The sequence below is a fragment of the Salvelinus alpinus genome, chromosome 6 (assembly GCF_045679555.1).
Source record: "Salvelinus alpinus chromosome 6, SLU_Salpinus.1, whole genome shotgun sequence".
Classification (NCBI taxonomy): domain Eukaryota; kingdom Metazoa; phylum Chordata; class Actinopteri; order Salmoniformes; family Salmonidae; genus Salvelinus; species Salvelinus alpinus.
Window position 1 is genome coordinate 15,769,474 of NC_092091.1, and position 23,652 is coordinate 15,793,125.

Sequence of the window (23,652 nt, forward strand, 5' to 3'; positions counted from 1 at the left end):
CCTCCCCATCTCTATCCCCCTCCCTATCCCCATCCCCCTCCACATCCCAATCCCCCTCCCCATCTCTATCCCTATCCCTGTGACCCTCCCTATCCCCCATCCCTATCCCCATCCCCCTCCTTTCCCCCCATCTCTATCCCCCTCCCAATCTCCATTCCCCTCCCTTTTCCCCATACCCCTCCCTATCCTCCCCTATCCCTCTCCCCATACCCATCTCTATCCATATCCCCATCCTCCTCCATATCCCCCTCCCTATCTCTCTCATCATCCCTCTCCCCATCCCTATACACATCCCCCTCCCTATCCCTCTCCCCATCCCTATACACATCCCCATCCCTATCCCCCTCACCATCCCCCTCACCATCCCCATCCCTGTCCCCATCCCCATCCCTATCCCCCTCACCATCCCCCTCACCATCCCCATCCCTATCCCCCTCACCATCCCCCTCACCATCCCCATCCCCCTCACCATCCCCATCCCTGTCCCCATCCCTATCTCATCCCTATCTCCATCCCTATCTCCATCCACATCCCCCTCCTTATCACCGCCCCCCTCCTTATCCCCGTCCTCCTCCCTATCCCCCTCCCCATCTCTATCCCCCTCCCTATCCCTATGACCCTCCCTATCCCCATCTCTATCCCATATCTAACCCCCTCCCCATCTCTATCCCCCCCCCTATCCCCATCCCCCTCCACGTCCCTATCCCCCTCCCTATCCCCATCCCCCTCCACGTCCCTATCCCCATCCTCCTCCACGTCCCTATCCCCCTCCCCATCTCTATCCCCATCCCCATCCCCCTCCACGTCCCTATCCCCCTCCCCATCTCTATCCCCCTCCCTATCCTTATGACCCTCTCTATCCCTCTCCCCCTCCCTATCCCTATGACCCTCCCAGCCCCATCCCCATCCCATCCCCATCTCTATCCCATCTCTAACCCCCATCCCCCTCCACGTCCCTATCCCCCTCCCCATCTCTATCCCCCTCCCTATCCCCATCCCCCTCCACGTCCCTATCCCCCTCCCCATCTCTATCCCCCTCCCTATCCCCATCCCCCTCCACATCCCAATCCCCCTCCCCATCTCTATCCCTATCCCTGTGACCCTCCCTATCCCCCATCCCTATCCCCATCCCCCTCCTTTCCCCCCATCTCTATCCCCCTCCCAATCTCCATTCCCCTCCCTTTTCCCCATACCCCTCCCTATCCTCCCCTATCCCTCTCCCCATACCCATCTCTATCCATATCCCCATCCTCCTCCATATCCCCCTCCCTATCTCTCTCATCATCCCTCTCCCCATCCCTATACACATCCCCCTCCCTATCCCTCTCCCCATCCCTATACACATCCCCATCCCTATCCCCCTCACCATCCCCCTCACCATCCCCATCCCTGTCCCCATCCCCATCCCTATCCCCCTCACCATCCCCCTCACCATCCCCATCCCTATCCCCCTCACCATCCCCCTCACCATCCCCATCCCCCTCACCATCCCCATCCCTGTCCCCATCCCTATCTCATCCCTATCTCCATCCCTATCTCCATCCACATCCCCCTCCTTATCACCGCCCCCCTCCTTATCCCCGTCCTCCTCCCTATCCCCCTCCCCATCTCTATCCCCCTCCCTATCCCTATGACCCTCCCTATCCCCATCTCTATCCCATATCTAACCCCCTCCCCATCTCTATCCCCCCCCCTATCCCCATCCCCCTCCACGTCCCTATCCCCCTCCCTATCCCCATCCCCCTCCACGTCCCTATCCCCATCCTCCTCCACGTCCCTATCCCCCTCCCCATCTCTATCCCCATCCCCATCCCCCTCCACGTCCCTATCCCCCTCCCCATCTCTATCCCCCTCCCTATCCTTATGACCCTCTCTATCCCTCTCCCCCTCCCTATCCCTATGACCCTCCCTATCCCCATCCCCATCCCATCCCCATCTCTATCCCATCTCTAACCCCCATCCCCCTCCACGTCCCTATCCCCCTCCCCCTCTCTATCCCCCTCCCTCTCCCCATCCCCCTCCACGTCCCTATCCCCCTCCCCATCTCTACCCCCCTCCCTATCCCTATGACCCTCCCTATCCCCATCCCCATCCCATCCCCATCTCTATCCCATCTCTAACCCCCATCCCCCTCCACGTCCCTATCCCCCTCCCCATCTCTATCCCCCTCCCTATCCCCATCCCCCTCCACATCCCAATCCCCCTCCCCATCTCTATCCCTATCCCTGTGACCCTCCCTATCCCCCATCCCTATCCCCATCCCCCTCCTTTCCCCCCATCTCTATCCCCCTCCCAATCTCCATTCCCCTCCCTTTTCCCCATACCCCTCCCTATCCTCCCCTATCCCTCTCCCCATACCCATCTCTATCCATATCCCCATCCTCCTCCATATCCCCCTCCCTATCTCTCTCATCATCCCTCTCCCCATCCCTATACACATCCCCCTCCCTATCCCTCTCCCCATCCCTATACACATCCCCATCCCTATCCCCCTCACCATCCCCCTCACCATCCCCATCCCTATCCCCCTCACCATCCCCCTCACCATCCCCATCCCCCTCACCATCCCCATCCCTGTCCCCATCCCTATCTCCATCCCTATCTCCATCCACATCCCCCTCCTTATCACCGCCCCCCTCCTTATCCCCGTCCTCCTCCCTATCCCCGTCCCCTTCCCTCTTGCTCTCTCTTTCCTCACCCTCTCTCTAACACACTCACACTCATATCCAGCAACTCAAAACACAAATGTTTCTATATAAAGATGAGGATCTCATTGCTAAAGCTTTGGATTCTATCTGAATCCCTTTCCCGCATACGGAGCAACTGCAGAGGGGGTTGTGATGAGAAAGAAGTATCTCTCTGTCTATGACACCCCCTCCCCATCTCTGTCTTTCCTCACCATCTCTACTCTCTTCCCCCAGCCAGACAGCCATGGTTTTCCTTCACCTGTCTGTTCCTATCATTGTCACAGAATTTGGATGTGTCAGTCACTGACTAACTGTCTGATGAGAGACGCTGTTTGTGTATTGTGCGTGTGTGTGTGTGCGTGTGCAGCTGTTAATCATTACTTCACCTTGTGTAAAATTGCAAATTCTCATTTTTTCTTCTCTCCTGTGCCCCTCTCCCTTTCGTCACCCCCATTCTTCCCTCTCTCCCTTCCTTCCCTTTCCTCCCCCCATTCCCCCAATCATTCCCTCTCCCTCTCTCCCATTCCCTCTCTCTCTTCTCTCTCTTCCCTCTCTCTCGCTCTTCCCTCTCTCTCTCTCTCCCTCTCTCTCCTCTCTCTCTCTCTCTCCCCTCTCTCTCCTCTCTCTCTCTCTCTCCTTTCTCTCTCTCTTCTCTCTCTCTTCTCTCTCTCTTTTCTCTCTCCTCTCTCTCTTTTCTCTCTCCTCTCTCTCTTTTCTCTCTCTCTCTCTCTCTCTCTCTCTCTCTCTTTCCTCTCTCTCTCTCTCTCTCTCTCTCTTTCCTCTCTCTCTCTCTCTCTCTCTCTCTCTCTCTCTCTCTCTCTCTCTCTCTCTCTCTCTCTTTCCTCTCTCTCTCTCTCTCTCTTTCCTCTCTCTCTCTCTCTCTCTTTCCTCTTTCTTTCCTCTCTCTTTCTCTCTCTCTCTTCCCTCTCCCTCCCTCTCATTCCCAGGTGATCCTGAACCCCACCACCAACGGACCCAAGCAGGCTGAGCTTCACAAGATGGTGGTGTCAAAGAGCAGTCAGGACTCAGAGCTGAAGATCAAACTAGCCGTCCGCATGGACAAACCCCCCAACATGAAGCACAGCGGGTAAGAACTCTACTACCCAGTCATACTGAGGGTATGAACCACACTACCCAGTCACACTGAGGGTATGAACCACACTAACCAGTCACACTGAGGGTATGAACCACACTAACCAGTCATACTGAGGGTATGAACCACACTAACCAGTCATACTGAGGGTATGAACCACACTAACCAGTCATACTGAGGGTATGAACCACACTAACCAGTCATACTGAGGGTATGAACCACACTAACCAGTCATACTGAGGGTATGAACCACACTAACCAGTCATACTGAGGGTATGAACCACACTACCCAGTCATACTGAGGGTATGAACCACACTACACAGTCATACTGAGGGTATGAACCACACTACACAGTCATACTGAGGGTATGAACCACACTACCCAGTCATACTGAGGGTATGAACCACACTACCCAGTCATACTGAGGGTATGAACCACACTACCCAGTCATACTGAGGGTATGAACCACACTACCCAGTCATACTGAGGGTATGAACCACACTACCCAGTCATACTGAGGGTATGAACCACACTACCCAGTCATACTGAGGGTATGAACCACACTACCCAGTCATACTGGACAACAGAGTGGACCATAGAGTTGTCCCCAACTGCCGGCCCAGCCTGCAAATAAGCTCCAAGTGATTTTAATTTTGGAAATCTGTTCCAAAGTATTCCCACGCATAATAGATACAGTATGTGTGATCGTATACACATGTGGACAAGGTTTGAAATGATTGTTTTAGTCAAATATCTGTTTCAAAAAAAAAAATCGAATCGAATTGTATTTGTCACATGCACCAAATACAACAGGTGTTGTACAGTGAAATGCTTACAGTGAAATGCTTACTTGCAAGCCCTTAACCAACAATGCAGTTTTAAGAAAAAAAGTGTTAAAAAAACACAGCAAAAAAAGAAACTCATTCTGATTGTCTGGGCCTGGCTGCCAGGTGGCTGGGCCTATGCCTTCCAAGGCCCACCCATGGCTGCATCCCTGCCCAGTCATGTGAAATCCATAGATTGGGGCCTAATGAATTCATTTCAATTTACTGATTTCCTTATATGAACTGTAACTCAGTAAAATCTTTGAAATTGTTACATTTCCCTGGCCTAGAGTTTACTAGGACATGTTTTGTATGGGATATGTAGGTTTTTCTCCCATTGCATCATAAGATCTGATGAAAAACAGCAAAGTGACTAATGCACGTGTCAAACTCATTCCTCGGGGGGCCGAGTGTCTGCGGGTTTTCACTCCACCCTTGTACTTGATTGATGAATGAAGGTCACTGATTAGTAAGAAAACCCCAAAAACAGCAGACACTAGGCCCTCCTTTTCCCTCCAGGAAGGGCTAGGCTGGAATAAAAACTGTCATAAGAACATGAGGCAAAGAAAGGATAGCAGTGCCCCCTAGTGGTGACTGACAGATTGAGAGAAGGAAACGGTGAGAGAGAAAGATGATGAGCTAAGCTTAGAAAAGCAGAGGCATGGAACTACTGTCTGTCAGTAAGCGAACATAACAGTTGGTATATGAGGTGTGTGTGTGTGTGTGTGTGTGTGTGTGTGTGTAAGTAATTCTGCCTTGTCTATTGGACAGGAATCCATTATTTGAGGTCCATGTTGATGTAATTGGATGTATTTCATGTTGGGCCTCCTTTCCTCCAGCAGATGGCAGCCCAGACCCATTTCTAAACCCAATGACATTCATTCATGCATCAGTCAAATCAGTGGAGTACCAAGACTGGTCTTAGTGAGGTCATTTCCTAACTATGACTCTGCTAGTAATTAGTGAAGAGACACCGGGTGCTGAGTGAAGAGTGTTCACATGTGCGCACATGCCTGTGTGTGTATGTTTCGGTCTGTCTGCAGGATGGTAAGCTACCTCTAATTGGCTAGTGTCTCTTCAGAAGTTTAATACCATCTCAGGTGACCCTTCGAGTACCAAGGAGGACACTACTGTGTGTGTGTGTGTGTGTGTGTGTGTGTGTGTGTGTGTGTGTGTGTGTGTGTGTGTGTGTGTGTGTGTGTGTGTGTGTGTGTGTGTGTGTGTGTGTGTGTGTGTGTGTGTGTGTGTGTGTGTGTGTGTGTGTGTGTGTGTGTGTGTATATATATATATATATATATATATATATATATATATATATATATATACACAGTGGGGCAAAAAAGTATTTAGTCAGCCACCAATTGTGCAAGTTCTCCCACTTAAAAAGATGAGAGAGGCCTGTCATTTTCATCATAGGTACACTTCAACTATGACAGACAAAATGAGAAAAAAAAATCCAGAAAATCACATTGTAGGATCTTTAATGAATTTATTTGCAAATTATGGTGGAAAATAAGTATTTGGTCAATAACAAAAGTTTATCTCAATACTTTGTTATATACCCTTTGTTGGCAATGACAGAGGTCAAACGTTTTCTGTAAGTCTTCACAAGGTTTTCACACACTGTTGCTGGTATTTTGGCCCATTCCTCCATGCAGATCTCCTCTAGAGCAGTGATGTTTTGGGGCTGTTGCTGGGCAACACGGACTTTCAACTCCCTCTCAGGCCTCTCTCATCTTTTTAAGTGGGAGAACTTGCACAATTGGTGGCTGACTAAATACTTTTTTGCCCCACTGTATATATACACTGCTCAAAAAAATAAAGGGAACACTTAAACAACACAATGTAACTCCAAGTCAATCACACTTCTGTGAAATCAAACTGTCCACTTAGGAAGCAACACTGATTGACAATAAATTTCACATGCTGTTGTGCAAATGGAATAGACAAAAGGTGGAAATTATAGGCAATTAGCAAGACACCCCCAATAAAGGAGTGGTTCTGCAGGTGGTGACCACAGACCACTTCTCAGTTCCTATGCTTCCTGGCTGATGTTTTGGTCACTTTTGAATGCTGGCGGTGCTTTCACTCTAGTGGTAGCATGAGGCGGAGTCTACAACCCACACAAGTGGCTCAGGTAGTGCAGCTCATCCAGGATGGCACATCAATGCGAGCTGTGGCAAGAAGGTTTGCTGTGTCTGTCAGCGTAGTGTCCAGAGCATGGAGGCGCTACCAGGAGACAGGCCAGTACATCAGGAGACGTGGAGGAGGCCGTAGGAGGGCAACAACCCAGCAGCAGGACCGCTACCTCCGCCTTTGTGCAAGGAGGAGCAGGAGGAGCACTGCCAGAGCCCTGCAAAATGACCTCCAGCAGGCCACAAATGTGCATGTGTCTGCTCAAACGGTCAGAAACAGACTCCATGAGGGTGGTATGAGGGCCCGACGTCCACAGGTGGGGGTTGTGCTTACAGCCCAACACCGTGCAGGACGTTTGGCATTTGCCAGAGAACACCAAGATTGGCAAATTCGCCACTGGCGCCCTGTGGTCTTCACAGATGAAAGCAGGTTCACACTGAGCACATGAGCACATGTGACAGACGTGACAGAGTCTGGAGACGCCGTGGAGAACGTTCTGCTGCCTGCAACATCCTCCAGCATGACCGGTTTGGCGGTGGGTCAGTCATGGTCTGGGGTGGCATTTCTTTGGGGGGCCGCACAGCCCACCATGGGCTCGCCAGAGGTAGCCTGACTGCCTCTGGCGAGGCAGTTTTGAGTGTGACTCCAAATCCAGACCTCCATGAGTTGATAAATTTGATTTCCATTGATCATTTTTGTGTGATTTTGTTGTCACCACATTCAACTATGTAAAGAAAAAAGTATTTAATAAGAATATTTCATTCATTCAGATCTAGGATGTGTATTTTAGTGTTCCCTTTATTTTTTTGAGCAGTGTATATATATATATATACTGAACAAAAATATAAACACAACATGCAACAATTTCTATGATTTTACTGAGTTACAGTTCATATAGGGAATCAGTCAGTTTAAATAATTAAATTAGGCCCTAATCTATGGATTTCACATGACTGGGCAGGTGCGCAGCTGTGGGTGGGCCTGGCAGGGCGTAGGCTCACCCCTTGGGAGACTGGCCCACCCACTGGGGAGCAAGGCCCAGCTTCTTGATATGCAACACTTATCAGGTGGACAGATTATCTTGGCAAAGGAGAAACTCTCACTAACAGGAATGTAAACACATTTATTTAACTTTTTAGCAAAATAAGCTTTTTGTGCATATTTAAGATTTCTGGGATCTTTTATTTAATCTCATGAAACATGGGACCAACACTTTACATGTTGCATTTATATTTTTGTTCAGTGTGTTTATATATATATATATATGCTATATATATGCTAGTGAACGTGTTTTTAATTCATGTGTATAAGACCATGTCTGAATTTTAAATCGACAGTGTTTCTCCAATTTCTTGTCCATGACTTTGATTATAATTGTGTTGCAACACTGTCGATTTAAAATTCAGACATGGTCTTATACACATGAATTAAAACACGTTCACAAGCATGCATATTCCACATCAACATGTAACCCCCCCCCCACACACACACATGCATACACGGGGCGGACTGGGAACAAAAATCAGCCCTGGCATTTCTAACACACCGGCCCATTATTAAATAATTATAATTTTGCTCAGAAAACCCAAGTTAGACAGGCCCACTAGGCATAAATGGATCAACCCAGTCCGCCCCTGCACATACACACGTCAACACACTAGGCACACTTGAGGACTGTCCATTTTAGGATGGAAGAAAGAAAGTGAGCAAAGCAGGAAAAGAGAGAGAGAGAGAGAGAAACCAGGAAGAAAAGCAGACAGACTGACAGACAGAGATGGAGAGGTTGGATTTTCAGGTTGAACGCTTCTCCATTAAAAGCAGCCATCTGTTGATGGGAGCTGAAGAGGCAAAGAGAAGAGGGAGCTCTCAGCTCTCCCAAAGACTGCAATCTGCCCCCCCCCCCCCCCCCCTAGGAAGAGGGGATGAGGAGGGAGAGAAAAGGCACAGGGTAGATTCTGTTTCAGCTCTCCCAAAGGCTGCAATCTGCCACCACCACCAACCCCTGGGATGAGGGAGGGAGGCAGTTAATGAGAGTGGGAGATAAGCAAGAGAGAGAAGAGGCACGGGGTATGTTCTGTCTCAGCTCTCACGAAGACTGAAAGACTGCAATCTGCCACCAGGGGGAGATATGAGATGTATTGTCTATTTACAGATGATCTGGTGCTTCTGTCCCCAACCAAGGAGGCCTACAGCAGCACCTTGATCTTAATGCATGCAGAGCAGAATTAGTAATATACCCGCTAATTATCAAAATCCACATAAGAGCTGTTCAATTCTACAACCAGCTAAAAGGAAGCGATGCCCACACATTCCACCACAAAACCCTCACCTGCAGAGAGATGAATCTAGAGAAGAGTCCCCTCAGCCAGCTGGTTCAAGGGCTCTGTTCACAAACACAAATAGACTCCACAGAGTCCACAAAGAAATTACTTGAAACATTGGAAAGAATTTAACAGAGCAAACTGGAATGCTATTTGGCTCTAAACAGAGCGTAAACAGTGGCAGAATACCTGACCACTGTGACTGACCCAAAATTAAGGAAAGCTTTTAGTATGTACAGACTCAGTGAGCATAGCCTTGCTATTGAGAAAGGCCGCCTTAGGCAAACCTGGCTCTCAAGAGAAGACAGGCTATGTGCACACTGCCACAAAATGAGGTGGGAACTGAGCTGTACTTCCTAACCTTCCTCCCCCTCCACGTCTCCCTCCCGTCTCTCTCTCACTCCCTGTCTCTCTCGCTCTCTCCCTCCCCGTCTCTTTCCCTCCCTCCCCGTCTCTTTCCCCCCTCCCTGTCTCTCTCCGTCTCTCTATCCCCCTCTCGCTCTCCGTCTCTCTCTCCCTCCCTCCCCGTCTCTCTCTCTACCTCCCCGTCTCTCTCTCTACCTCCCCGTCTCTCTCTCTACCTCCCCGTCTCTCTCTCTCTCTCCCTCACCGTCTCGCTCTCTCTCCCTCACCGTCTCTCTCTCTCTCTCCCTCACCGTCTCTCTCTCTCTCCCTCACCGTCTCGCTCTCTCTCTCCCCCACCGTCGCTCTCTCTCTCCCCCACCGTCTCTCCCTCCCTCACCGTCGCTCCCTCACCGTCTCTCTCTCTCTCTCCCTCACCGTCTCTCTTTCTCTCCCTCACCGTCTCTCTCTCTCTCTCTCTCTCTCTCCCTCACCCTCTCTCTCTCTCTCTCTCCCTCACCGTCTCTCTCTCTCTCTCCCCCACCGTCTCTCTCTCTGTCCCTCACCGTCTCTCTCTCTCTGTCCCTCACCGTCTCTCTCTCTCTCTCTCTCCCTCACCGCCTCTCTCTCTCTCTCCCTCACCGTCTCTCTCTCTCTCTCCCTCACCGTCTCTCTCTCTCTCTCCCTCACCGTCTCGCTCTCTCTCCCTCACCGTCTCTCTCTCTCTCTCCCTCACCGTCTCTCTCTCTCTCTCCCTCACCGTCTCTCTCTCTCTCTCCCTCACCGTCTCTCTCTCTCTCTCCCTCACCGTCTCGCTCTCTCTCCCTCACCGTCTCTCTCTCTCTCTCCCTCACCGTCTCTCTCTCTCTCCCTCACCGTCTCTCTCTCTCTCCCTCACCGTCTCTCTCTCTCTCCCTCACCGTCTCTCTCTCTCTCCCTCACCGTCTCTCTCTCTCTCCCTCACCGTCTCTCTCTCTCTCCCTCACCGTCTCGCTCTCTCTCTCCCCCACCGTCGCTCTCTCTCTCCCCCACCGTCTCTCCCTCCCTCACCGTCGCTCCCTCACCGTCTCTCTCTCTCTCCCTCACCGTCTCTCTTTCTCTCCCTCACCGTCTCTCTCTCTCTCCCTCCCCATCTCTCTCTCTCTCTCCCTCCCCCTCTCTCTCTCTCTCTCCCTCACCGTCTCTCTCTCTCTCTCTCTCCCTCACCGTCTCTCTCTCTCTCTCCCTCACCGTCTCGCTCTCTCTCTCCCCCACCGTCGCTCTCTCTCTCTCCCCCACCGTCTCTCTCTCCCTCACCGTCGCTCCCTCACCGTCTCGCTCTCTCTCTCCCTCACCGTCTCTCTCTCTCTCTCCCTCACCGTCTCTCTCTCTCTCTCCCTCACCGTCTCTCTCTCTCTCTCCCTCACCGTCTCTCTCTCTCTCTCCCTCACCGTCTCTCTCTCTCTCTCCCTCACCGTCTCTCTCTCCCTCACCGTCTCTCTCTCCCTCACCGTCTCTCTCTCTCTCTCCCTCACCGTCTCTCTCTCTCTCTCCCTCACCGTCTCTCTCTCTCTCTCCCTCACCGTCTCTCTCTCTCTCTCTCTCCCTCACCGTCTCTCTCTCTCTCCCCCTCACCGTCTCGCTCTCTCCCTCCCTCACCGTCTCTCTCTCCCTCCCTCACCGTCGCTCCCTCCCCGTCTCTCTCTCTCTCTCTCCCTCACCGTCTCTCTCTCTCTCTCCCTCACCGTCTCGCTCTCTCTCTCCCTCACCGTCTCTCTCTCTCTCTCCCTCACCGTCTCTCTCTCTCTCCCTCTCCGTCTCTCTCTCTCTCCCTCTCCGTCGCTCCCTCCCCGTCTCTCTCTCTCCCTCCCCGTCTCTCTCTCTCCCTCACCGTCTCTCTCTCTCTCCCTCACCGTCTCTCTCTCTCTCTCTCCCTCACCGTCTCTCTCTCTCTCTCTCCCTCACCGTCTCTCTCTCTCTCCCTCACCGTCTCTCTCTCTCTCCCTCACCGTCTCTCTCTCTCTCTCCCTCACCGTCTCTCTCTCTCTCTCCCCCACCGTCTCTCTCTCTCTCCCTCACCGTCTCTCTCTCTCTCTCTCCCTCACCGTCTCTCTCTCTCTCCCTCACCGTCTCTCTCTCTCTCTCCCTCACCGTCTCTCTCTCTCTCTCCCTCACCGTCTCTCTCTCTCTCTCCCTCACCGTCTCTCTCTCCCTCACCGTCTCTCTCTCTCTCTCCCTCACCGTCTCTCTCTCTCTCTCCCTCACCGTCTCTCTCTCTCTCTCTCTCCCTCACCGTCTCTCTCTCTCTCTCCCTCCCCGTCTCTCTCTCTCCCTCACCGTCTCTCTCTCTCTCTCCCTCACCGTCTCTCTCTCTCTCTCCCTCACCGTCTCTCTCTCTCTCTCCCTCACCGTCTCGCTCTCTCCCTCCCTCACCGTCTCTCTCTCCCTCCCTCACCGTCTCTCCCTCCCCGTCTCTCTCTCTCTCTCCCTCACCGTCTCTCTCTCTCCCTCACCGTCTCGCTCTCTCTCTCCCTCTCCGTCGCTCCCTCTCTCTCCCTCACCGTCTCTCTCTCCCTCCCTCACCGTCGCTCCCTCCCCGTCTCTCTCTCTCTCTCCCTCACCGTCTCTCTCTCTCTCTCCCTCACCGTCTCTCTCTCTCTCTCCCTCACCGTCTCTCTCTCTCTCTCCCTCACCGTCTCGCTCTCTCTCTCCCTCACCGTCTCTCTCTCTCTCTCCCTCACCGTCTCTCTCTCTCTCTCCCTCACCGTCTCTCTCTCTCTCTCCCTCACCGTCTCTCTCTCTCTCTCCCTCACCGTCTCTCTTTCTCTCTCCCTCACCGTCTCGCTCTCTCTCTCCCTCACCGTCTCGCTCTCTCTCTCCCTCACCGTCTCGCTCTCTCTCTCCCTCACCGTCTCGCTCTCTCTCTCCCTCACCGTCTCGCTCTCTCTCTCCCTCACCGTCTCGCTCTCTCTCTCCCTCACCGTCTCTCTCTCTCCCTCCCTCACCGTCTCTCTCTCTCCCTCCCTCACCGTCTCTCTCTCTCTCCCTCACCGTCTCTCTCTCTCTCTCCCTCACCGTCTCGCTCTCTCTCTCCCTCACCGTCTCGCTCTCTCTCTCCCTCACCGTCTCTCTCTCTCTCCCTCACCGTCTCTCTCTCTCTCTCCCTCACCGTCTCTCTCTCTCTCTCCCTCACCGTCTCGCTCTCTCTCTCCCTCACCGTCTCTCTCTCTCTCTCCCTCACCGTCTCTCTCTCTCTCTCCCTCACCGTCTCTCTCTCTCTCTCTCTCCCTCACCGTCTCTCTCTCTCTCTCTCTCCCTCACCGTCTCTCTCTCTCTCTCTCTCCCCCTCACCGTCTCTCTCTCTCTCCCCCACCGTCTCTCTCTCTCTCTCCCTCACCATCTCTCTCTCTCTCTCCCTCACCATCTCTCTCTCTCTCTCCCTCACCGTCTCTCTCTCTCTCTCCCTCACCGTCTCTCTCTCTCTCTCCCTCACCGTCTCGCTCTCTCTCTCCCTCACCGTCTCGCTCTCTCTCTCCCTCACCGTCTCGCTCTCTCTCTCCCTCACCGTCTCGCTCTCTCCCTCCCTCACCGTCTCTCTCTCTCCCTCCCTCACCGTCTCTCTCTCTCTCCCTCACCGTCTCTCTCTCTCTCTCCCTCACCGTCTCGCTCTCTCTCTCCCTCACCGTCTCGCTCTCTCTCTCCCTCACCGTCTCTCTCTCTCTCCCTCACCGTCTCTCTCTCTCTCTCCCTCACCGTCTCTCTCTCTCTCTCCCTCACCGTCTCGCTCTCTCTCTCCCTCACCGTCTCTCTCTCTCTCTCCCTCACCGTCTCTCTCTCTCTCTCCCTCACCGTCTCTCTCTCTCTCTCTCTCCCTCACCGTCTCTCTCTCTCTCTCTCTCCCTCACCGTCTCTCTCTCTCTCTCTCTCCCTCACCGTCTCTCTCTCTCTCCCCCACCGTCTCTCTCTCTCTCTCCCTCACCGTCTCTCTCTCTCTCTCCCTCACCGTCTCTCTCTCTCTCTCCCTCACCGTCTCTCCCTCTCTCTCCCTCACCGTCTCTCTCTCTCTCTCCCTCACCGTCTCGCTCTCTCTCTCCCTCACCGTCTCGCTCTCTCTCTCCCTCACCGTCTCGCTCTCTCTCTCCCTCACCGTCTCGCTCTCTCTCTCCCTCACCGTCTCGCTCTCTCTCTCCCTCACCGTCTCTCTCTCTCTCTCCCTCACCGTCTCTCTCTCTCTCTCCCTCACCGTCTCGCTCTCTCTCTCCCCCACCGTCTCGCTCTCTCTCTCCCTCACCGTCTCTCTCTCTCTCTCCCTCACCGTCTCTCTCTCTCTCTCCCTCACCATCTCTCTCTCTCTCTCCCTCACCGTCTCTCTCTCTCTCTCCCTCACCGTCTCTCTCTCTCTCTCCCTCACCGTCTCTCTCTCTCTCTCCCTCACCGTCTCTCTCTCTCTCTCCCTCACCGTCTCGCTCTCTCTCTCCCTCACCGTCTCGCTCTCTCTCTCCCTCACCGTCTCGCTCTCTCTCTCCCTCACCGTCTTGCTCTCTCTCTCCCTCACCGTCTCGCTCTCTCTCTCTCCCTCACCGTCGCTCTCTCTCTCTCCTGCACCGTCGCTCTCTCTCTCTCCCGCACCGACCCTGTCTGCCTCCCTCCCCATCTCTCCCTGTCTGTCTGTCTCCCTCCCTCCCCATCTCTCCCTGTCTGCCTCCCTCCCTCCCTCCCCGTCTCTCCCTGTCTGCCTCCCTGTATTCCTCCCTCTCCGTCTCTCCCTGTCTCACTCCCTCTCCGTCTCTCCCTGTCTCCCTCCCTCCCCGTCTCTCCCTGTCTCCCTCCCTCCCCGTCTCTCCCTGTCTCCCTCCCTCCCTGTCTCTCCCTGTCTCCCTCCCTCTCTGTCTCTCCCTGTCTGCCTCTCTCCCTGTCTGTCTCCCTCTCCCTCCATCCCTGTCTGTCTCCCTCTCCCTCCATCCCTGTCTGTCTCCCTCCCTCTCCATCTCTCCCTGTCTGCCTTCCTCTCCATCTCTCCCTGTCTGTCTCCCTCCCTTTCCATCTCTCCCTGTCTGTCTCCCTCCCTTTCCATCTGTCCCTCCATCCCTGTCTCCCTCCCTCTCCATCTCTCCCTCCATCCCTCTCTCCCTCCCTTTCCATCTCTCCCTCCATCCCTCCCTCTCCATCTCTCCCTCCATCCCTGTCTCCCTCCCTCTCCATCTCTCCCTCCATCCCTGTCTCCCTTCCTCTCCATCTCTCCCTCCATCCCTGTCTCCCTTCCTCTCCATCTCTCCCTCATCCCTGTCTCCCTCCCTCTCCACCTCTCCCTCCATCCCTGTCTCCCTCCCTCTCCATCTCTCCCTGTCTGTCTCCCTCCCTCTCCCTCCATCCCTGTCTGTCTCCCTCCCTCTCCATCTCTCCCTCCATCCCTCTCTCCCTCCATCCCTGTCTCCCTCCCTCTCCATCTCTCCCTCCATCCCTGTCTCCCTCCCTCTCCATCTCTCCCTCCATCCCTGTCTCCCTCCCTCTCCATCTCTCCCTCCATCCCTGTCTCCCTCCCTCTCCATCTCTCCCTCCATCCCTGTCTCCCTCCCTCTCCATCTCTCCCTCCATCCCTGTCTCCCTCCCTCTCCATCTCTCCCTCCATCCCTGTCTCCCTCCCTCTCCATCTCTCCCTCCATCCCTGTCTCCCTCCCTCTCCATCTCTCCCTCCATCCCTGTCTCCCTCCCTCTCCATCTCTCCCTCCATCCCTGTCTCCCTCCCTCTCCATCTCTCCCTCCATCCCTGTCTCCCTCCCTCTCCATCTCTCCCTCCATCCCTGTCTCCCTCCCTCTCCATCTCTCCCTCCATCCCTGTCTCCCTCCCTCTCCATCTCTCCCTCCATCCCTGTCTCCCTCCCTCTCCATCTCCCTCCATCCCTGTCTCCCTCCCTCTCCATCTCTCCCTCCATCCCTGTCTCCCTCCCTCTCCATCTCTCCCTCCATCCCTGTCTCCCTCCCTCTCCATCTCTCCCTCCATCCCTGTCTCCCTCCCTCTCCATCTCTCCCTCCATCCCTGTCTCCCTCCCTCTCCATCTCTCCCTCCATCCCTGTCTCCCTCCCTCTCCATCTCTCCCTCCATCCCTGTCTCCCTCCCTCTCCATCTCTCCCTCCATCCCTGTCTCCCTCCCTCTCCATCTCTCCCTCCATCCCTGTCTCCCTCCCTCTCCATCTCTCCCTCCATCCCTGTCTCCCTCCCTCTCCATCTCTCCCTCCATCCCTGTCTCCCTCCCTCTCCATCTCTCCCTCCATCCCTGTCTCCCTCCCTCTCCATCTCTCCCTCCATCCCTGTCTCCCTCCCTCTCCATCTCTCCCTCCATCCCTGTCTCCCTCCCTCTCCATCTCTCCCTCCATCCCTGTCTCCCTCCCTCTCCATCTCTCCCTCCATCCCTGTCTCCCTCCCTCTCCATCTCTCCCTCCATCCCTGTCTCCCTCCCTCTCCATCTCTCCCTCCATCCCTGTCTCCCTCCCTCTCCATCTCTCCCTCCATCCCTGTCTCCCTCCCTCTCCATCTCTCCCTCCATCCCTGTCTCCCTCCCTCTCCATCTCTCCCTCCATCCCTGTCTCCCTCCCTCTCCATCTCTCCCTCCATCCCTGTCTCCCTCCCTCTCCATCTCTCCCTCCATCCCTGTCTCCCTCCCTCTCCATCTCTCCCTCCATCCCTGTCTCCCTCCCTCTCCATCTCTCCCTCCATCCCTGTCTCCCTCCCTCTCCATCTCTCCCTCCATCCCTGTCTCCCTCCCTCTCCATCTCTCCCTCCATCCCTGTCTCCCTCCCTCTCCATCTCTCCCTCCATCCCTGTCTCCCTCCCTCTCCATCTCTCCCTCCATCCCTGTCTCCCTCCCTCTCCATCTCTCCCTCCATCCCTGTCTCCCTCCCTCTCCATCTCTCCCTCCATCCCTGTCTCCCTCCCTCTCCATCTCTCCCTCCATCCCTGTCTCCCTCCCTCTCCATCTCTCCCTCCATCCCTGTCTCCCTCCCTCTCCATCTCTCCCTCCATCCCTGTCTCCCTCCCTCTCCATCTCTCCCTCCATCCCTGTCTCCCTCCCTCTCCATCTCTCCCTCCATCCCTGTCTCCCTCCCTCTCCATCTCTCCCTCCATCCCTGTCTCCCTCCCTCTCCATCTCTCCCTCCATCCCTGTCTCCCTCCCTCTCCATCTCTCCCTCCATCCCTGTCTCCCTCCCTCTCCATCTCTCCCTCCATCCCTGTCTCCCTCCCTCTCCATCTCTCCCTCCATCCCTGTCTCCCTCCCTCTCCATCTCTCCCTCCATCCCTGTCTCCCTCCCTCTCCATCTCTCCTTCCATCCCTGTCTCCCTCCCTCTCCGTCTCTGCCTCCATCCCTGTCTCCCTCCCTCTCCGTCTCTGCCTCCATCCCTGTCTCCCTCCCTCTCCGTCTCTCCCTCCATCCCTGTCTCCCTCCCTCTCCGTCTCTCCCTCCATCCCTGTCTCCCTCCCTCTCCGTCTCTGCCTCCATCCCTGTCTCCCTCCCTCTCCGTCTCTCCCTCCATCCCTGTCTCCCTCCCTCTCCGTCTCTCCTTCCATCCCTGTCTCCCTCCCTCTCCGTCTCTGCCTCCATCCCTGTCTCCCTCCCTCTCCGTCTCTCCCTCCATCCCTGTCTCCCTCCCTCTCCGTCTCTCCCTGTCTGTCTCCCTCCCTCTCCATCTCTCCCTCCATCCCTGTCTCCTTCCCTCTCCATCTCTCCCTCCATCCCTGTCTCCCTCCCTCTCCGTCTCTGCCTCCATCCCTGTCTCCCTCCCTCTCCGTCTCTCCCTCCATCCCTGTCTCCCTCCCTCTCCGTCTCTCCCTCCATCCCTGTCTCCCTCCCTCTCCGTCTCTCCCTCCATCCCTGTCTCCCTCCCTCTCCGTCTCTCCCTCCATCCCTGTCTCCCTCCCTCTCCGTCTCTCCCTGTCTGTCTCCCTCCCTCTCCGTCTCTCCCTGTCTGTCTCCCTCCCTCTCCGTCTCTCCCTCCATCCCTGTCTCCCTCCCTCTCCGTCTCTCCCTCCATCCCTGTCTCCTTCCCTCTCCGTCTCTCCCTCCATCCCTGTCTCCCTCCCTCTCCGTCTCTCCCTCCATCCCTGTCTCCCTCCCTCTCCGTCTCTCCCTGTCTGTCTCCCTCCCTCTCCATCTCTCCCTCCATCCCTGTCTCCCTCCCTCTCCGTCTCTCCCTCCATCCCTGTCTCCCTCCCTCTCCGTCTCTCCCTCCATCCCTGTCTCCCTCCCTCTCCGTCTCTCCCTGTCTGTCTCCCTCCCTCTCCGTCTCTCCCTCCATCCCTGTCTCCCTCCCTCTCCGTCTCTCCCTCCATCCCTGTCTCCCTCCCTCTCCGTCTCTCCCTCCATCCCTGTCTCCCTCCCTCTCCGTCTCTCCCTGTCTGTCTCCCTCCCTCTCCGTCTCTCCCTGTCTGTCTCCCTCCCTCTCCGTCTCTCCCTCCATCCCTGTCTCCTTCCCTCTCCGTCTCTCCCTCCATCCCTGTCTCCCTCCCTCTCCATCTCTGCCTCCATCCCTGTCTCCCTCCCTCTCATCTCTCCCTCCATCCCTGTCTCCCTCCCTCTCCGTCTCTCCCTCCATCCCTGTCTCCCTCCCTCTCCGTCTCTCCCTGTCTATCTCCCTCCCTCTCCATCTCTCCCTCCATCCCTGTCTCCCTCCCTCTCCGTCTCTCCCTGTCTGTCTCTCTCCCTGTCTGTCTCCCTCCCTCTCCATCTCTCCCTGTCTGTCTCTCTCCCTGTCTGTCTCCCTCCCTCTCCATCTCTCCCTGTCTGTCTCCCTCCTTCTCCGTCTCTCCCTGTCTGTCTCCCTCCCTCTCCGTCTCTCCCTGTCTGTCTCCCTCCCTCTCCGTCTCTCCCTGTCTGTCTCCCTCCCTCTCCGTCTCTCCCTGTCTGTCTCCCTCCCTCTCCGTCTCTCCCTGTCTGTCTCCCTCCCTCTCCATCTCTCCCTGTCTGTCTCCCTCCCTCTCCATCTCTCCCTGTCTGTCTCCCTCCCTCTCCATCTCTCCCTGTCTGTCTCCCTCCCTCTCTCCCTCCATCCCTGTCTCCCTCCCTCCCTCTCCATCTCTCCCTGTCTGTCTCCCTCCCTTTCCATCTGTCCCTCCATCCCTGTCTCCCTCCCTCTCCATCTCTCCCTGTCTGCCTCCCCCCCATCTCTCCCTGTCTGTCTCCCTCTCCCTCATCCCTGTCTCCCTCCCTCTCCATCTCTCCCTCCATCCCTGTCTCCCTTCCTCTCCATCTCTCCCTGTCTGCCCCCCCATCTCTCCCTGTCTGTCTCCCTCCATCCCTGTCTCCCTCCCTCTCCATCTCTCCCTCCATCCCTGTCTCCCTTCCTCTCCATCTCTCACTGTCTGTCTCCCTCCCTCCCTCTCCATCTCTCCCTGTCTGTCTCCCTCCCTTTCCATCTGTCCCTCCATCCCTGTCTCCCTCCCTCTCCATCTCTCCCTGTCTGCCTCCCCCCCATCTCTCCCTGTCTGTCTCCCTCTCCCTCATCCCTGTCTCCCTCCCTCTCCATCTCTCCCTCCATCCCTGTCTCCCTTCCTCTCCATCTCTCCCTGTCTGCCCCCCCCCCATCTCTCCCTGTCTGTCTCCCTCTCCCTCCATCCCTGTCTCCCTCCCTCTCCATCTCTCACTGTCTGTCTCCCTCCCTCTCTCTCCATCTCTCCCTGTCTGTCTCCCTCCCTTTCCATCTGTCCCTCCATCCCTGTCTCCCTCCCTCTCCATCTCTCCCTGTCTGTCTCCCTCCCTTTCCATCTGTCCCTCCATATCTGTCTACCTCCCTCTCCATCTCTCCCTGTCTGTCTACCTCCCTCTCCATCTCTCCCTGTCTGCCTCCCCCCCATCTCTCCCTGTCTGTCTCCCTCTCCCTCCATCCCTATCTGTCTCCCTCCCTCTCCATCTCTCCCTGTCTGTCTCCCTCCCTCTCCATCTCTCTCTCTTTCCATCCTCACTCCTTTGATTCACCAAGTCAGAAAGAGTTAAGGACTCTTGCCTTCCTCTTCTCCCACCCCTCCCCTTCCTCTTCTCCCACCCCTCCCCTTTCTCAGTCCCCCATATTCAGATGCCACTTCTCCTTTTAACTACCTCTCTCGCTCAAACATGGACAGACACCACTATTTTAGGGGTTTGTGTTGGATTACAAATGGTAAAAATGGACATAGAAAAGGCTTGTGTATTGGAATTCCCAACAACTAGGTGTAGTTCTAACAGATGTCCACACGGGAGCATTGTTAGTCCAATACTTGAAGTAGCAGGGTAGATGTTGCAGCCTATTTATTTGCTTATTGTACAGTTGAGTTTTTATCAATACCTATTTACTTACTAGCCTACACTTTATTTTGATAAATAAGCTCAAATAATTTCCCTGAAAAGGTTACAAAACTATATTAAACATTTGACACAATTGGGGAACTATTATAAAAAATGAAATACAAATGATAGGACAAATCTAGAAAAGGCTTGATTTCCAGAACAGTAGTGTGGCATCAGATGTTCACCATTTTTACTTTAATTTCCTCACTTTTCTTTCTTAAAAACCGTTCTTGATGGAAAAGGCTATTTAGTTGTCTTGTTATCCTGTTTGATTTGAACCTTTTTAGAGTAAACTTCAACCACTTTTTACAGTGTGATGTTTTAAGATACTCTGTTTATCACGTTGATTTTCTTTGCCCATCTCATTCAATGGCTCTGATTTGCCCTGGTAAGAGCATGTTTTTCTTAGACAAATGACAGATTAATTCCACTGTGTGTGTTTCCCCCTCACCTATACTCGAAATGCATATAGTTACAAACCAATTTAATTCCGTTGTGTGACTTTGTGACGAGGCCTTTTGAATTAAACTTGGCTGCATTAGAGCAAATTCGATTAATAAAAAAATGGCCTACTTTTTGAAGTAAGCCTAAGGATTCTACGATAATGCCGTAGTTTAGAATAGACTGGGCCTACTAATGTAAACAACACTTGGCAATAGGAAGTGTATAAGCATCATGCATTGTACCAAGGACTGAAAAGTGTCCTACAGCTGCTTGCTGGTCCACACGTCTGGGGCTGCGGATGGCCCGGGATTGTTGTCAGCTAAATGGGATCATGAGCGGCTGAAAAGTGTTTGAGAACGAACGGAAAATAATTTTCACAAGTGAATGATTACTTCTGCCACATCCTATCCCAACTCCCGGAGAATGGCCCAGATTTTCAGACCGTATTCACAGCAGATCCCAACCAAGACTGGAGGCCTTTTCTTAAAGGGGCAGCCCCTCTCCTTTTGACAAATTGTCTTCACAATCTATTGATTTCCTCCTTTCACTCTCTCATATCCCACATTATTTCCCATTGAGTTCCGTGAATAGGCGATTGATTATGGAGCTTCCAGATGTTAGTCATCATTGGCTTTCTGACCATGCTAACATTTTCCAAGGGAAGATAGACTGGAGGAAAACGTTGGCTTGGTTTTCTCATGACCTATTATTATTATCATCCGTTGCATAATGCAGTTGGTATTTGACAGTCATAAAATACCCTGTTGTCACAATATTCATAATAATGTATTTTCGATAAGAACACGTCGATTATGTTCTCAGTGAATTATAGTTGTCTATATTCTTGGAAATATTTTTTGAAAAGAGCTGCTTAATTTGTATCTTTATAAACAGTCTATACTGTATTGGTCACCTTGTAATCACCATTTAATTTCAGTGTTTTAATATGCCTAGTTTAAAGGTATTAAAAGTCACATATTAATCGAGACATCTTGTCATTTTTATATGTAACTTGTTTTTAAAATTTAAAATGTATTATATTGAATTGAATTTATAGTGAATTGAATTTGTTTTGTATTATGATTAGTCAAATCTAGGCTATAATCCTAACATTGGTAAATTAATTTGATTTACTGCTTTACAGTAATAAAACATTGTTAAAATTGTTAAAATGTCTGTATTTGTAGGTACCTTTATGCTTTGGGACAGAGAGTTTGGAAACGTTGGAAAAGAAGATATTTGGTTCTTGTCCAGGTATGTTAAATGTCATGATTCATTTGGGTCTTGTCCAGGTATGTTAAATGTCATGATTCATTTGGTTCTTGTCCAGGTATGTTAAATGTCATGATTCATTTGGTTCTTGTCCAGGTATGTTAAATGTCATGATTCATTTGGTTCTTGTCCAGGTATGTTAAATGTCATGATTCATTTGGTTCTTGTCCAGCTATGTTAAATGTCATGATTCATTTGGTTCTTGTCCAGCTATGTTAAATGTCATGATTCATTTGGTTCTTGTCCAGGTATGTTAAATGTCATGATTCATTTGGTTCTTGTCCAGGTATGTTAAATGTCATGATTCATTTGGTTCTTGTCCAGGTATGTTAAATGTCATGATTCATTGACACTTGTTCTATTCAGAAGAATAACATATTTGAAAAAGTCTACTTGCCAAATGTATAGCTTCTAAGTAAATACATGCTTTTTTTTCTAGTGGACTAATTGCATTTTCTTGGTACTGCTTAATTTTTCTGTTAAAATGGTATTTTCATAACTTTTGCAATCCATTCTCATTGCTTTCGGTCTGGTCTTAAAAGCTGACATTTCTTCTAAAGTGAATTAACTGTTTGTTCTAAGCTGTTATGGCACTTCAATCTGTTTTGTTTTTGCTGCATGTTGTTGTAGCTTTAATTGACAGACAGAAGAAAGTTTCTGTTTTGAAATCTTGAAGCAACGCATATTGACCATTGACATAATTAGGCAGCGATCTATAAACGGGAGACCAACAAACTGTGGTGGAATGAAATGCAACGATATATTTTGGACATTACAACCTCTTTTACTATCTCAACTGATTCCCATATTTCAAAAACATAGTGTGATATATATTTTTTTATGATTCCATTTTATACAGAGTGTGTGAACCCTTAACTGTTGCAGGTCAGCCAATACACCTTTGCAATGTGCAGCTACAGAGAGAAGAAGTCTGAGCCCCATGAACTGATGCAGCTAGAAGGCTACACTGTGGACTACTCCGACCCCCAGCCTGGTGCGCACAAACGAACAAACACACATATATCCTTCTTATGTTATGTCCATCTCCCCACATATGTCTCTCTGTCTCTGTCTCTCTTATGTCTCTCTGTCTCTGTCTCTCTCTCTGTCTCTCTGTCTCTGTCTCTCTGTCTCTCTCTCTCTCTGTCTCTCTCTCTGTCTGTCTGTCTCTCTCTCTGTCTCTCTTATGTCTCTCTGTCTCTGTCTCTCTTATGTCTCTCTGTCTCTGTCTCTCTTATGTCTCTCTGTCTCTGTCTCTCTCTCTGTCTCTCTGTCTCTCTCTCTCTGTCTCTCTCTCTCTCTGTCTGTCTGTCTCTCTCTCTGTCTCTCTCTCTGTGTCGCTGTCGCTCTGTCTCTCTCTCGTTCTCTGTCTCTCTCTCGTTCTCTGTCGCTCGCTCGTTCTCTGTCGCTCGCTCGTTCTCTGTCGCTCTCTCTCTGTCGCTCTCTCTGTCGCTCGCTCTCTCTGTCGCTCGCTCTCTCTGTCTCTATCTCTGTCTCTCTCTCGCTGTCTGTCTTTCTCTGTCTCTCTGTCGCTGTCTCTGTCGCTCTCTCTCTCTGTCGCTCTCTCTCTCTGTCGCTCTCTCTCTCTGTCGCTCTCTCTCTGTCGCTCTCTCTCTCTCTCTGTCGCTCGCTCTCTCTCTCTGTCGCTCTCTCTCTCTCTCTGTCGCTCGCTCTCTCTCTCTGTCGCTCGCTCGCTCTCTCTGTCGCTCGCTCGCTCTCTCTCTCTCTCTCTCTCTCTCTCTCTCTGTCGCTCGCTCTCTGTCGCTCGCTCTCTGTCTCTCTCTCTCTCTCTCTCTCTCTCTCTCGCTCTCTCTCTTGCTGTCTCTCTGTCACTCTCTCTCTGTCTCCTCTTTTCTTTCTTTCTTTTAGGTCTCCAGGGCGGTCGAGTCTTCTTCAGTGCTGTCAAGGAGGGTGACCTGGTTGTGTTTGCCAGTGATGACGAGCAGGACCGGATGCTGTGGGTTCAGGCCATATACCGCGCCACGGGCCAGTCATACAAACCAGTTCCACCCACCCAGATCCAGAGACAGAACTGCAGAGGAGGGAACCCCCAGCCAGACGCACCAATCTCACTGCTCAGTAGGTTAAACACAATTTATTCCTTTATTCTAGAAAAATAAGATAATATAAGTGGTCATTTGGCTGAAGGTTTTGCCCCAATGGTCTTACGATTAACCCATATTAATATGGTCTTGTGGGAATCAAACCCACAACTGTATGAAGCCAACTAAGACTC

The 23,652-nt window shown here is 52.7% G+C and overlaps 2 protein-coding genes across 7 annotated transcripts in view; both read left to right on the plus strand.

Moving 5' to 3' along the window:
* cadps2 (Ca++-dependent secretion activator 2) overlaps positions 1–23,652 on the plus strand; it is a 241,951-nt gene that overhangs the window by 107,727 nt on the left and 110,572 nt on the right. For all 6 annotated transcript variants that reach the window (XM_071405535.1, XM_071405536.1, XM_071405537.1 and 3 more), the window contains exons 8-11: positions 3,635–3,774; positions 21,332–21,398; positions 22,302–22,410; positions 23,286–23,495. In XM_071405535.1, coding sequence (XP_071261636.1) covers positions 3,635–3,774; positions 21,332–21,398; positions 22,302–22,410; positions 23,286–23,495 — 526 coding nt within the window. The remainder of the gene's footprint in view (positions 1–3,634; positions 3,775–21,331; positions 21,399–22,301; positions 22,411–23,285; positions 23,496–23,652) is intronic.
* LOC139577908 (uncharacterized) lies at positions 166–3,061 on the plus strand (the record flags this gene model as incomplete). Its single annotated transcript, XM_071405036.1, has 2 exons — positions 166–1,391; positions 3,055–3,061. Coding segments are annotated over 2 exons (1,233 nt in total), but the record flags the coding sequence as incomplete, so codon positions are not given.